Source organism: Dreissena polymorpha, chromosome 8, assembly GCF_020536995.1.
Source record: "Dreissena polymorpha isolate Duluth1 chromosome 8, UMN_Dpol_1.0, whole genome shotgun sequence".
Taxonomy (NCBI): domain Eukaryota; kingdom Metazoa; phylum Mollusca; class Bivalvia; order Myida; family Dreissenidae; genus Dreissena; species Dreissena polymorpha.
The window spans coordinates 96,308,110-96,324,976 of NC_068362.1; the positions used below are offsets into that span (position 1 = coordinate 96,308,110).

The 16,867-nt window shown below is 32.8% G+C and overlaps 1 protein-coding gene across 1 annotated transcript; it reads left to right on the forward strand.

Moving 5' to 3' along the window:
• The first annotated feature begins 4,192 nt into the window (after window positions 1–4,192).
• Window positions 4,193–15,317, forward strand: LOC127843235 (uncharacterized). Its single transcript, XM_052373092.1, has 2 exons — window positions 4,193–4,247; window positions 14,031–15,317. Exon 2 carries the CDS (start codon window positions 14,253–14,255, stop codon window positions 14,895–14,897), a length of 645 nt encoding a protein of 214 aa, XP_052229052.1. The 5' UTR covers window positions 4,193–4,247; window positions 14,031–14,252; the 3' UTR covers window positions 14,898–15,317.
• The last annotated feature ends 1,550 nt before the right edge of the window (window positions 15,318–16,867 follow it).

Genomic DNA, 16,867 nt, shown 5'->3' on the forward strand with positions numbered 1-16,867 from the left:
CTAGTTCTCCAGTGTGTTATCATAATGAATGCCCGCAGCAGTGCTATCACAGCAAATTAAACCTGTTCATGTTTAACAATTAACTGATTGGGGTATGTTTTCTTTATATTTATCATAATTACTGCACCAGGTTATCACAATTTTGAATTGAATATATATATATATATATATATATATATATATATATATATATATATATATATATATCCTGTAAAAATGCATCTATATACATAAGTTAAAAGTTAAGCTGAATAAGCCTACAAACTATTCATTATAGGGATAATATACGTTTTCGAGGGCATGATCATCTGCGGGCGCTCGAAAAATCCGTTCCTGCCCGAGTGAATTGTAGTATTATTACAGAGTCAACTTTGGATTTTAATTTCACTAATAGTGGATTAAATGTTGTTTGTTTAAACATTCAACACATATTACCAAAGATTGATGAAATCAAATATGTACATTATAATTCGGATATTCACATATTAGGACTTATTGAAACATTTTTGAATGCTGAAATATTAGATAGTGATATACAAATTCCAAATTATAATATTATTCGCCGCGACAGAAACATTCGAAAGGTTGGAGGCATATTAATTTATATTAAAGATAACATACCTTTCCAACATAGATTGGACTTGAACGTAAATTCTTTAGAATCAGTTTGGATTGAAATAATGTTTCCTCAAACAAAATTATTCTTAATAAACTTTGTATACAGACCACCGGATTCTACAATTGAATGGATATCGACATATGAATCTAATTTAAAAAATGCTTATAACTTAATGGATAAAGAATTTTATATATTAGGAGATTTTAACATAAATTTTCTTTCTGACAAAGATGTGTTCAGTAATAATAAATGGTCTTCTTTTGTAATAGCAAATGGACTCCAACAAATGGTCAGGCAACCAACACGAATAACAAACACATCAAACACTATAATTGATCATTTGTATACTAATCGTCCGGATCGAATCATGGAAATGTTTGTATCGTCCTATAGTATAAGTGACCACTTTCCAGTGTGTTTCACCCGAAAGACACGTTATAAACTATCTAAAACACGCATTTAACAAAGGAATATAGGCAATTTAAAAAATTCAATAAATCAAACTTTCAAAATTATTTATAAATGTCAAATGTAGAACATGTTGAAACAATAGCAGATCCAAATACTTCACTTAGTTATTTACTAAATAAAATTAATGAAGCGCTAAACGTTCACGCACAATTAAAAACAAAAAGAATAAAATCTGATCGTCTGCCCAGTTGGTTTACAGCGGAAATTAGACAAGAAATCAAAGTTCGCGATTGGTTAAAAAAGCATCATAAAAAAGATGAATACAAGAAACAGCGAAATCGTGTAACATTCTTAATAAGAAAAAATAAGAAGCAGTTTTATAACCAATCGGTGAAGGAAAATGCATCAGTTCATCATCTATGGAATACTCTTAATGCTTTAACAAAACCACAAACTTCACTAACTCTTCCAACAAAAATAAGGATAAATAATAAAGATATTGAAAATGTTGATGATATCTTAGAAGAATTTAACAATCATTTCATCAACATTTCCCATGTAGTTTCGAAAAGAAAATATGACCCACACATTTATCAAACTTTAAAAACATTTTTAAACAACAAAATAGGAATGAATGTATTTGACATTCCTCAAATTACGATATTTGACGTTCGGAAAATAATAGACTCTCTCAAAATATCCAAAGCTGCCGGAATAGACAATATTGGCGCTAAAATTCTCAAATATTGTGGGGATACCATTGTATGACCGATTACTTCTATTATTAATAATTGTATAAATGCTGGAATTTTTCCTGACCAGCTTAAAGATGCATATGTTTTGCCAATACATAAAGGTGCAGATAAAAGTGATCTTAACAATTATAGACCAATATCTATTCTCCCAACAATTTCGAAGATATTTGAGAGACACATTACAAATCAACTTAAATTATATCTTGACAAGCATGAACTACTCCACAGTTACCAATCTGGTTTCCGCCAAAATCATTCCTGTCAAACATCCTTGATTCGCCTTGTAGATTCTTGGTTACAGTATATTGATTCTGGTAGCATGGTTGGGTCAATTTTCCTGGATCTCCGGAAAACTTTCGATTTAGTAGATCATGACATTTTACTTGAAAAACTCAGCATGTACCATTTTTCTGACAATGCTCTTGCTTTAATGAAATCTTATCTTTCTAATAGAAGACAGTGTATTAAAATAGGTTCCAGACAATCGTCGTTTCAATATATCAAAACCGGTGTACCACAAGGCTCTATACTTGGGCCAATTTTATTTCTTATTTACATTAATGACATCCCATCCTTCGTTAAAAATTCAACAATTGATCTTTACGCAGACGATTCAACATTACACGTATCGGATTATAACATTCATAATATACAATTAAATTTGCAAAACGATTTGGACAGAATAGCAACATGGTGTTCCTTTAATAATATGTCAATTCATCCAAACAAAACTAAATGTATGCTTTTATCAAAAGCTCGTTGTTCTACTGACAAGCTTAGACTTAATATTAATGGCATTTTCCTTGAACAAACCAAAGAATTTAATTTACTAGGAGTTACGATTGATGAGCATCTTACATAGCAATCTCACATAAACAGTGTATGCCGTAAACTTAACTTTAAAACGAATTAACTATTTTATTAACTATGAAACAAAAAAACTATTTTACAACTCATATATATTAACGACTATGGATTATTGTTGCGCATTATGGTGTGCAGCAACCCAGTCACACTTACGTAAAATACATTCGATACAAAAACGAGCTGCTAAAATAATACTGAATAAACCATATTCAACTCCTTCAGCTCCCTTATTCAAAGAACTTGGTTGGTTGACATTCAATAACAAATGTACTTTCCTAACTGGATCTATTGTTCATAAGTTTGTAATAGGCGCAATGCCCTCTTATTTCAATAATGTTATACATATCTCAAATAACAATGTGTACGCTCTTAGATCCATCACACACACTGATATATCATCTATTCCGTTTAAAAAAAATTATGGAAAACGAGCGTTTTCGTTTCGGTCACGAACCATATGGAATTCAATTCCAATAAGCATCCGACAAGTGCCTTCGAATACTACATTCAAAATAAAATTTAAACAATACCTACAAACAAATCATTGATATATATGTATGCTCATTTGTTAATTTTTCTATGTTAATACTTTGTTGTGATGTGTCTGATGTGATTTATTTCAAAGATTAATTTTTGAAAGATTGATTTTTGTTTCATATTTTGCATATTTTGTATTATCATAATCATCATCGTCATCATTATCATCGTCGTCGTTGTCTTCGTCGTCGTCGACGTCGTCGGAATTGATAAGGAAGTTATTATAACATTTAACTGTATAGTTCATTTTCTTTTTTCCCTTGTATGTTCGTATGCATGTTTCAAAATATATACTTGTGTTTTGTTACTGAAGACCACATTGTAAAAAAGAAATTATTTCTTAATGTGAATTCTTCATGAAATAAAGTTATTATTATTATTATTATTATTATTATTATTATTATTATTATTATTATTATAGTGCGCAGCACTTGGTAAATAAGGTAAATAACCTTAACTTCATTGACGTTGCCAATACAATAAAGCTGTTGTCAAGAGAGTGCAGATGGTTTAAGTTGAAAAGTGGATTGAAATAGGCATTGCCATTATTCCTGCATGCATGAGGAAACTGGTGCTTATTCAGTTCCCCATTTATGCTTGGAAGGAAAGTAACTGCGTGTGGACCAGATTATGGATATGAAAAAACACATAACAGGGCTAGAACGGCACGTGAATCGCATTGTTAATGCACGATTTCTTCCGTTCAAGCCCTCATTTTGCCAAGTTTCTGCACCCCACCAGAGGGCATTATAGATAGAGTTTATGCAATAATGAGCGTTTAATTACAAAGCGTTTAATTACAAAGCTATCCAGCATAAAAGGTTCTACACTGTAACATGATTTAATATAACATTTCTGAGACCAACAAACGACAAGAAATGAAAGTAGTATATGTAAGTAGATAAACCTAATTTATAATTACTTAGTCCGTAGAAAGATAAATTCCGCAGTAATATTTTTTCAATGGTTTAAATTTCCCTCCGTGTATATAGTAAGCACTACAGTCCGGCACAGATCGACATGGTCAATTTTCGTATAAATGTCCAGCTCTTTTCAAGGTAGGATTTGCCATTGTTTTATCTTCCTACAAACAAAGCAAAGCTTTGTCTGTAGGGATAGTAGTCTATGCAATCTGTTTCATCAATCATATAGTGTGTATGCGCCGCGTTGTTTGTCATATTTAAGATTGTAAACGCTTTTATTTATCCTTCGTTTTAAAGTGTTCAAAATCTTAAACTAGTTTTAAATTATCATTTTGTGTTGAACATTTTTTATAACGAGTATCACTGTATTAACATTACGTAAAACATTTGTGTGTGTGGAAACGTTCTCCTTAAACGTAATTTACTTCAATAATATGAATTTAAAGATTAAAACGTTGATATGTTGGCAACTGACAGGATGAGCTGGAACGGGTTGTATAAACAAATGTGTGTTGCAGATATTTGTACAATCCACAATTGCATGATATCTTCTTTTGTAAGAACAGCATAAATGAATGTGTTGATAAGTATAAAAAATACATGTTGCTATTCATACTTAAACAAACATGGAAAGTTAAACAGTGCTATAGAAAGTACTAAAAGTACACAACAAAAGATGTGCAGACAGGTATGATATGATATACACCCGCATTGTTGACCATATGTATGTTCAGGACACGCCGGTTATATTGAACATTTTAACCGGTAACTGATATCTTGATCGTTGGGACATGATTTAAACATCATACATTTAAATTAGATCTTTTCCGCTATTTAAAAAAAACAACGTGCATATCGGCTTACTTCTAAAACAAAATATCATTTTTATGTCGATATGTATCTTAGATACATTATTTTTGATGTTGCAGAGTAATGATAATATGATATATAATATAACATAACAAATGATGTATTGGAAATATGCCATCGGGAAAGTAAGACTTCTTCCGCTGATGTTCCGTTTTCGATAAACTGGCACCATGCCCTTTTCAAAACCTAGTTTAAGTACTTTTATGTGTTATTATTTCTATTTATAGCTATGTGAGATTCATCAAATTGTATAAAAGTTTACATTTAGCATATTTGCCTCTTTGAAAAAAATGTTCGTTCTGCGCACTTGAAACGAACTGCGCGATGTTTTTTCTTGGTTTCAAGTAGAAAAGTGCGCTATAAAATGAGACAAGTTATGATCATTGTTGTAAAAAACAATATCGAAGCTTAAACGCCATAGATCCGCTGACATGTCAAACAATGTTGCAGACTTTTTTATTGACTGTAACGAGTTTTTTTCTCCATATACAATTTAAAAATGTAATAACATATTTGAGAAAGGTATTTATCCTGAATCATGGTGTAAGGGTGCCATTGTATTTATTCTCAAAAAAAGGAGAGAATAATGTAATTGCATCCAATAATCGATGTATTACATTGGTAAATATTCTAGCTAAGATGTTTTCACTTACATTGCGAAATCGAATTCATTTTTGGTGCGATAATAATAAAATGTTTAACACATCGCAGTTCCTAGTAAGATATTGATTGTATTTTTATCTTGCACACTATAATCTAGAACATTATAAATAATAAATCGAAACTTTATTGCTATTTTATTGATTATGAAAAAGCATTTGATACTGTTATACGTAAAGCTTTGTGGATTAAATTAGTACAAGCAGGAATAAGTTGTAAAATGCTAAAACTTATCAAGTCTATATATCAGAATGTAAAATCATGTTTAAAAAACCATAAAGATATGTCCTATTCTGAGCTTTTTGATGTTACGTTAGGATTTAAACAGGGTGAGCCATTATCAACTTTATTATTTATTTTATTGATTAATGATATTCATGATTGTATTAATATTTAAAATTTAACCAAAAAAGATACAAGTTTATTATCTATTTATATGTTGTTATTTGCTGATAATATTGCAGTACTTACCACAAAGCCAGAAAGTCTAAAATTACAATTAAATTCTATTTATCAATACTCCTGTAAATGGGATTAAAAATAAATGTAAGAAAAAATAAAATTTGCATATTTGATAAAAGGAAAAGTACTTGTTTGTATAGTTGGACTATTAATCAACAGGCTCTTGAAATTGTTGATGAATTTTGCGACTTGGGCCTTAAACTACACTATAATGGTAATATATCTAAAGCTACTAAGGCAAATAATGAACAAGCTGTTACAGTCTCTGTTACATCCGCAGTGTAGTGTAACAAATCCTGTCCTTTTCATAAAAACAAACGAAGTCGAGTCGCCAAGACACGTGCGTTTTGTTATTTAAGCCTCGCATGGTAAACATGATCTATAATCAACACTAACCTAATATTCTCTATGTCCATGACAAACGTGTATGCATTGTCATAGCTACCGGTATCTCTAATGAAATGTTAAGTTGTGTAGAAATTGATAATGTAGATCTATCCCATATTTATTTATTTATTTAGTGTATAAAAAATGCACTTAAAATTAATGAAAAGACGCAATCGCTGAACTGAAAATTAAAGTGGTGAAGTTAAGTGAAAAAACAACTTTTAAACGATAACTTGCGACAGAGACGGGACGGGCGCCTAGAAACGCTCTTTACCATCATGGAGAGTAAGGTGGTTCCTTCGTCTAAGTTATCATACCATGAAAAAATTCTTCACAATGGCGAACTATGTAAAAGACCGAGCCAGTCCGATTGAGATAGCTCGATTGTTCTAATCGGCATACCTCGCTTATTATCATTGATAAAGGTATAGGAAGCTAAGCGTTAAATAGGACAGCATATTCTGGGAAAAAGATTTAACAATAGTTTGAAAACGTTAATTTTAAATCAGTTATATGCAATCTATTATATGTTTATAGATCAATGAAACAACTATGCATTTTCTGTATTGTATTTGACCTTTGTCGTGATTCAGTAAATAAATTGCAAATTAAAACGTGTATAATTAACTTTCAACGCGATCATGAGTGTAAAGAAAACGAATTATTTCGAACCTGCCAATTGTAAACGTTGTAGCGACTATGGTATATAAACAGCATAATAGCCGTATGGCATCTGTGAAACTCGCTCTTATGCGTGCTTTCTCATTTTGCATATCTAATAAACTTTTCAAACAGAAATTACAGAGCCACATCAGTGCACATACTTTGTTTGATTCATTCGTTTGTTGGATATTGTTTGCTGTTTTAAACACATAGTATGTCATGTCGCGGAGATTTAGTTAACCTTACCATGTGTGCATGGGTGAACTCACGTATTCAAGTGCTCTTACGACTATGTGCTCATACCATCTTTTGGGAATCATCATGAAATTATTGCCGTACTTAACGAACAAACATGTCTAAGCTTATTGATTTAGAGAAAAAAACAATAATCAAAAGAGAAAAATGTTCATGCACATGGGCATGGGCATGTGAAACACGTCCGTACACATAGCATCATTAGCTTAGGAAAGGAAACAACGAAATATAAAGTTTGGTATGATATACATGTGAATTTAAAGAGCATGGTGTAATTAAAGAGCATGTCAAGTTTTGAATTTATATGCTGAAACGTAATGTTATAACCCACAAACGTTTTACTGTATCATAACGTTTTTTTAAGATAAGTGGTACAGAAAATACACGTCGAATATCTTTTTAATGATATTTCTTGTTATATTTGATCGAGAATGTAGCCCGACTCCCAGTTTCGCTGAATGGATCAAGTTCCCCACGGGTACTACTTCCTCGTACTCCCAATTGTTTTCTCGTACCCTACATTTTTCGAACCTAATTTTTTTTGTACCCAATTTTTTTTCGTACCCAAATTTTTGCTCGTACTCAATTTGTTTTTCGTACCCAAATTCTTTTTCGTAACCAAATCATTTTTCGTACCCATTTTTTGGCATAATTTTTGTACCCAAACTTTTCGTACCCATTTATTTCCTACTCAAAAATTTCGTACCCACATACACAATTGTGGTGATGTATATAAACTTAAAAAGATGCTTTTATATCAATCCTCTTCAAAAGCATCGTCACACCAGTACTGTCAGTACTTTGATTCCTTATTCCTTATTCGAATAAGCAGTAAGGAACTGTTCCTTATTCCTTATTCAAGCTTTACATATTTGATATAGGGTTTTAAAGAAAAATAATGCATACAATTCTTAAGTAAATCAAAACAAAATAACTCGAATACATTTACTTTATGTATTACGTTACATGTTCATGTTTCTTCCTCGCGCTTGCATAGGTTTTCTTGTTTGTACCGAACCGATTTTTTCTAATTCGAATACCAACTTCACATCAACAAAACCTAGAACATATAACATTATTTTATGTGTATGTGATATAAAAGTGCAATATTGTACATTTCAACATGTCTGTTTTTATTTATAATCCAGTTCCTTTTTTTGCGGCTGAATAAGGAAAAAGAAACCAGTTCCTTATTCCTTATTTAATCCGACCAAAGAACTGGCAATTTCTTACTTAAACATCAATGAAATTGATACAAAGTTAACCACATATGAATGAACATCATTATAAATCCTATGCAAGCGCGAAGAAGAAACATGAATATGTAATGTAAAACATACAGTAAATGTATTCGAGTTATTTTCTCTTGATTTACTTCAGAAATGTTTGCATTATTTTTCTTTAAAACCCTGTAACAAATTTGTTACGCGTGAATAAGGAATACGGAACAGTTCCTTATTCCTTATTCAAATGAGGAATAAGGAACAAGGAAAAAGGAACCAACTTACTCTCCATATGTTCTTTTGACCTCTTTGGTAATTAGAATGCTTGTCAATCACCTGTATTTATATCGGACGGGCTGGTAATTGGTGAGTCCTTTTATCATGTGCCGTTATTTAAGTAATAATACTATTTATTATATCATTATTATTATTATTATTATTATTACCATTATTAATATTATTATTATTATTATTATTATTATTATTATTATTATTATTAGTAGTAGTAGTAGTAGTAGTAGTAGTAGTAGTAGTAGTAGTAGTAGTAGTAGTAGTAGTAGTATTTTAATTATAATTATAAAACAACGATACAAATTTATAATAATAAAAACAAAAGAAGAAGTGTTTTTATAATGAAAGATTGTGTCGTTATTTTTTTCAATACATTTATAATAGCATCATAATGATTAACTTTAGCGACGATTGTCTCTCTTTCCATTTTCCAATTAGTCATATTGCAAGACTATTTAACCCATCTATAATTTACACCCCCTCCGATTTTTTAAAAACATTTTAGGGCAAAAACCTTATTGTAATTGTTATTATTATAATTATTGTTCTGAAGATAGTTTTGGAATAAACAAAGTTTTTAATTATAAATGCGCAATTTAACAATAGCACATTAATGCAGACAATCATTTTGGAAGTGTGTCGATGTTACCGTGTGCATTTGCCTGTATATTTAGTTGATAAGATAATGATGGGGGGGGGGGGTGTTAATATCGAGTTGTCTAGTTTGTTATCATAATGAATGCCCGCAGCAGTGCTATCACAGCAAATTAAACATGTTCATATTTAACAATGAACTGATTGGGGTATGTTTTCTTTATATTTATCATAATAAATGCACCAGGTTATCACAATTTTGAATTGAATATATCTATCCTGTAAAAAATGCATCTATGTACTTTAGTTAAAAGTTAAGGGAAATAAGCCTACAAACTATTCGTTGAGCGTTTAATTACAAAGCGTTTAATTTACAAAGCTCTCCAGCATAAAAGGTTCTACACTGTAACATGATTTAATTTAACATTTCTGAGACCATCAACCGACAAGAAATGAATGTAGTATATGTAAGTAGATAAACATACTTTATTATTACTTAGTCCGTAGAAAGATACATTCCGCTTTTTATTATTATTTTCAATAGTGTAAATTTCCCTCCGTGTATACAGTCGGGCACAGATCGACATGGTCAATTTCCGGATTAATGTCTAGCTTTTTTTTATCATGGTAGGATTTGCCCTTGTTTTATTTTCTAACAAAAAAATTCAAAACATTTTCTGTAGGGATTGTAGTCTATGTAATTGATTTCATTTCATATTGTGCGCGTGAGCCGCGTTGGTTGTCATAATTAAGATTGTAGTCGATTTTTATTTGTGTTTTGTTTTAGAGTGGTCAAAATATAAAACTAATTTAAATGACCATTTTGTGTTGAACTTTTTCTGTAATGATAGTATCACTGTATTAACATTACGTTATACATTTTTGTGTGTGGAAACGTTCTCCTTTAACGTAATATACTTTCATAATATGAATTTAACCCGTTTATCTTCAACTGACAGGATGAGCTGGAAAGGGTTGTATAAAAAATATGTCTTGCAAATATGTGTACCATCCACACTTACATGTCAGCTATGATAGCTTCTTTTGTAAGAACAGCATTAATGAATGTGTTGATAAGTATAAAAAAAACATGTTGCTTTTCAAGTCAGAAGTTCTTGTAATTTATTGGCCTATAAATGATCATGTTGAACAAGAAAATAATAATGATCACAGATGTATTACTATAAGAAATATGGAAAGTTAAACAGCACTATAGAAAGTACTAAAAGTGTAATATTTCTACAAATGCTGGGTCAAATTGTAAGAAATAACACGATACACAACTCGCGTGACTTACTTGACATCGATCAGACCCGATCTAAGACTGAAATCTTCACGGCGTAAAGGGCATTTTCCCTGCAAAGTTCACGGACCTCGATACGACAATTCAATAAAACGTATTCTTACCGTGCTTGGCGTTACATTATACATCAAACTGTCCAGCACCGTTTGAAACCTTTGTTTACATACATTTCAACTAACCGACATTTTAAACACACGAGTGATTTCATTGGTCCAATGCGAAGGTGTGTCTTTACACCTGAAGATTTCATTCATGAATCGGGTCTGATCTCTGTCAAGTAGGTGACACGAGTTTTGTATCGTGTTATTTCTTAAAATTTGACCAGCATTTGTAGAAATATTATAAGATACGTACATTTCCAGAAAGCAAATTCATTTCTGCATTGAATAAGACCGGTTTGTGAAAATCGCTGCACAATTGGTGAAGTTATGGCTGTTCAAAGCGATGCACCCCGTTTCCGGGTCATTTTGAGTTGGATACCTTGTTATATATATATTTGATAGTGAAATTGTTTTTTCAGAAAAGTTTTTTTTTCGTTATAATATGATAATATGATAATTATTTATCATTCAAAATGATGTTTTCACTAATTAATATCATAGCCAAACGATAACCACCTGTGGAATTTTCCAAACATTTTATAGGTCGTTGAGAAAGGTAATTTGAAAATGTGGAATGTGACAAGCTGGATAAAACAGCTTTGCCGAAAAGTTTTGAGTTGATCAGTCACGTATCCTAAATAAGATCTTCTATATCTTTTTTAGTCCTTGTTATTCGGGTTCTTCCATTTTCTTATTCATTCAGTGTCTATCTCCTTCTTCTCCTTTTTGATCTGAACAATTGAGTTTTGGTTTACTTCAGTGGCACTTGTTCATTGCTTCCTTATGTTAGATGTTTCTCTTGGCTTTCTTTTAAAAGCATATTGTTTATTATTTTATTTTTTGTTAACTAAGTTTCATTGACACTTTTTAAATTTCGATTCCCGGCCTTCATCTGATGGTATAGTAGACATGCCTTTGTGGACCAATTTAATTGGAACAGTATTCATTGGAATGTCGAAGGCAGTGGCTGCTAACAAGAATTCAAATTATAATTAGGCATTGAAGAAAAATCATCTAGGCGTTCCTTCACAACAATACAATTTCTCAGTCACACATTGTATCATAATTAGTTAGAAAATTACCACTTCATTTTTATCAAAAAGAATTTATTAAGTAATACAATACACACTGTTCGCTTCTGTGAAAATGCGTTTACTCCTTTATTGTATCATTTCTTAGATCAGTTTCTGTTTATATTGATAAATAAGACCAATGCAAAAAACAATAAGAATTATGGATAACTAAAAACAGAAATAAATGGTGGTAAGAGAACAAATATATTTAATATTTCACCTAACTTGTGGGATCAAATCGTTAACTTGACCAAATTTTGAAGTCTATACTACACAATGTTATTAACAATTTTAAGTATTTTTTGCGAAATAGTTGGACTTTTTTCATCTTTTATAGTAACTGAAACAGGAATCACAGTCATTATAAAAGATTTCATTTTTAACAAATCAATTTCAGCTTCTATACAGGAAGATAATTAAAACATCTATATGGAAAATATAATCAGAATTACATAACTTATTTATAGAACAAACATGAGTCCATAACAAAAGTTAAAAATATGCAGAAAACGTTTAAATGGACATCTAAATAAAACAGATATGCCAATGACGTCCTGAAAAAAGCACTAAAGGACTAGGCTCTTCTGTGATTCGGATGGATAGCTGATTTATCAGAGCTCCGTTTTCTAAATGCTATCCTCAGACTTAGATGTAACTGAACGGCGTATTGACAGGTATTTAAACACAAACTAAAACGAGACAATTACCTAATAAGTACTAATCTGATTTTTACGGAATACCGTTAGTGCCATCGTGGTTACACATTAAATCCATTGGGCGACACATGCGATAGTACGATGGCGACAATGCGATAGTACGATGGCGAAAATGCGACAGTACGATGACGACAATGCGCTAGTACGATGGCGACAATGCGACAACGCGATAGTACGATGACGACAATGCGACAGTGTGACAATACGATGGCGACAGTGCGATAGTACGATGGCGACAATGCGATAGTCATATCGTAATGTCGCCATGGAATCATCGCATTGTCGTCTTCGTACTATCGCGTTATCGTATTGTCGTCATCGTAATATCGCATTGTCGCCATGGTACTATCGCACTGTCGCCATCGTATTGTCGCACTGTCGTCATCGTATTATCGCATTGTCGCCATCGTACTATCGCACTATCGCATTGTCGCATTGTCGCCATCGTACTTTCGCACTGTCGCGATCGTATTGTCGCACTGTCGTCATTGTATTATCGCTCTTTCGCATTGTCGCCATCGTACTATCGCATTGTCGCAATCGTATTGTCGCACTGTCTTCATCGTATTGTCGCATTGTCGCCATCGTACTATCGCGTTATCGTGATGTCGTCATCGTATTATCGCATTGTCGCCATCGTACTATCGCACTGTCGCCATTGTATTGTCGCACTGTCGTCATCGTACTATCGCATTGTCGCCATCGTACTATCGCACTATCTCATTGTCGCCCTCCTTCTTGTCAAATGATGTATCTCCATCAAGGTGTTTTAGACCCTGTTAGAACTAACAGAACGGGACGGATGGATTTAAAGACGGGCAGAATGACATTTGCCAATATAAAGATCATCACCTTTCAACTTCCACAACTTCCACGTATTGATTTCAGTGTTTGACAGAAGTTGAATAACAGCAATATACTCTGGTATTGAACTGGCTTTGAACAAAAAACATGTTGTACATCAGTAGACTTTTATTGTTTAAAAATTCAACACGTGTTGCTTGATTAGTCGCAGCTTGCGTTCAATATTTCTCAAGTTTCAGAATATTTCGATTGTTAAAACATAAATTGGACACTTTGGCAAAAAATATATAAGAGATTGGTTATGTTTTTTGTAATATTGAAAAATCAATAGATTTCCCATTTACTTTTCATAAAATGAACGAAAATTAAACATAAACTGTAGCGTAGAACTTTCCTATGAAAATATCCAGACATAGGTTCTTAGATAAACCAAGAACAAATTAAACCATAGCCTTTGTTTGTACACTATTCTGTTATTTGTCCTCAGTAAATCACGTTTCATTTACTCTGTTTTAGCCTCCGCCGACAGTACATATTCAGCTTCCCCACCTAGCAACGTCTGATATGGCCGCCAGCACCACCACTGTCGTGACGGCGTATTTTGATCTGGGATCATTTCGCAAAGGTTCTGCCAATAACATCTTTTCGAAGAAAACCTATGACAACTGGAGTGAAGTTTTTAAATACATTTTAAACCCATTGATTGTTTACACGGACTAGCACGAATTTGCAGACAAAATGAGTCATATTCGGACAACGAGAAACGAAACAACCAAAATAATCGTGATTCAACGAAATTCATCTTGGGCATTCAATTTACGGGACAGAATTTTCGCCATTTATTCTCAAAAAGGTTACCCTAAACACTACCCTAACACCGTGTTACCCGAATATGCCTGCTCACAAATAGCCAAATATGAGGTCCTTGGAAGGGCCGCGCGTGACAATACGTTAAACACGCACTACTTCATGTGGCTTGATATCGGCTATTTCCGGGACAGGAAGTCCACTACACTATTCCGATTGAATAGACCGCCAAATTTCAATGAAACTATGGTAGCCATGAATTTGATATTGTTTAACGCAAATCTTTCATTGTCACCGGAAGTTATTTTTAAAAACAATTTACTGTGGATCGGAGGCGGTCTCGTCTTTGCAAACCGCTTGACTATTCTTGCGTATGAAAATCAATTCCGCCAGGCAGTGGAGTATTTTATGTCTCTGTCTCTCATGAACACGGATCAGCAAATTATCTACGCCATGTTCAGCGTTGAAGGAAGGATCGCGCTTAAGCCGGCTACTGAGATCCAGGCGTATAAGCCACCAACCGAGTACAACTGGTTTTATCTTGGCTATCTTATGCTTCATGAAGAGTCGCCCTAAAAAACATATGCGTGCTGGAAGTGCGTGTAGTTCAGAGAGCATGACTGCAGTAAATGATTGCCGTTATATGAAGCTCGCAGTCTAAGCATAATAGAACATAATTTTATTAAACAAATATTTTAGAGTTTCTAGACGAGGTAATAAAACAATCAACTGTTCCAGTATAAATTAAAGTATTCGTGTGTGTGATCTAAGATTGGCTCATTTACACGCCTCAACGACATTTGACGCGTTTGATTGATCGAATTATTTGTTCCAATATGCAATTTGAAATATGCAGTTTTCTGGTAATAAAATGTAATGACGAAAAAACATCGGCACTCGGTTCACAGATAATGACTTAGAACATTAACAAAACAAGTAAATCAATTTTTAACAATATACATTTTTAAATCAATTATACATGTATTTATAAGTTGCAAACTGGGAATAAACGGCCAAACACGTCTGCTGCTTTGTCTGCAATTAATCACTCGTCATCACGTTGATAAGGCCGTTAATCACGGGCGCCATTAATAATTGAGCCAAATGCTACTTCAAAGGGGGCGCTAAAGACCGGATGCTTTAAAAAAGTTAACGATTAAAAAAAGAGCTATCTTAATTTTTTTTAGAAATAAGTGATATATTTTAGCCTAATTAAGATTAGTTCACTTATGCCTTTTAGTAAATTAACCATTTGGATTAGGGGAGAAAACTCATCGTTTCAAGCAGAAGTGATTATTATGTGAATTATCTCACTGTATAAACACATTTGTTGTAGAAGAATATTTTTATAATGTTGAGAATTGTGTTATTGGATTTATTAAGTATTACATATTTTGGGGTTATATCGTACAATAAGTTTTATGCAGGTTGCCGACATATTAATTGAGTTGGTTACTTATATATTTGCATCTTGTTTTTTTTATTGAATGTGTATATGTTCTGTACAGATTTGGGTTCACGTATATACCTTGAACAATAAAACTAAATATAAAAAGGAACAGTATCTATCAAATGTAACGTATGTGCTGATTCAAATATCATGCATTGGCGCCACCTCATGCCCTTAGCGCCACCTCCTTGGTATTGGCTCCATCTCTTTTAGAAAAATACAAAATTATCTATTAGAGCTGCCAATGTGTGTGTCCATGTAGCAACTTGTATATGTTAAACGCAATCGTTTGATGACATTAGCGTATCAATCTGGTGGACATTTTCTCGTCACACAGGAAAAAAACATCAAGTTGCTTTCAAAATTTCAATTTGCCACCTCGGAAGTAGCATTCGCTCATTTATTAATGCATCGCAAAAAAGAGGTGGCGCCCGTGATAAACGGCAGTGATTGACGAGTTTCCAAATTGGTTGATTTGTGGTTAATCACTTAACATCATATCCTTCGAACGCCGATATCAGGCAGTTGATGCGAGGCAATTAAATCAGAGACTAACGTCTCCCACTGAGCATCTATAACCTCGAAATATTACAAATGATTCCACTATTATCTCGATAACTTCAAAAGCAATTCTAACTATGTTATGCGTACTCTGTCTCAGATTATTCTACACTGTCGCAAATGTTATGATAGAAAGTCCAATGAAATTAACACACATTTATGTATTTTGCGCACATAAAATAATTTACGTATACACAGCACTGGTTTAGCACCACTAACACTATGCCAAGATATAATAGTGCATGTTTTAATCAAAGTTACTACGTTTACGTCATTCTAGACGTTACGGAACTGCCGACAGCGAGCGTCATCGAATACAGGTAATTTTTTATAATGAAACTTCCGCTGCTCCAGCAGGAGGGAAAACGCTTATTTCGCAATATGGTCCTTTATTTACGGCAAGGAGCCAATTGCCAAACAGTGAGACAAATAACAAGTGCATTGAACAACACAAACGTGTACACAATACACGCACACACATGAACAAACGTTGAAAAAACCATGTTGTAATCGAAAAGGAACGTATGTGCAATAG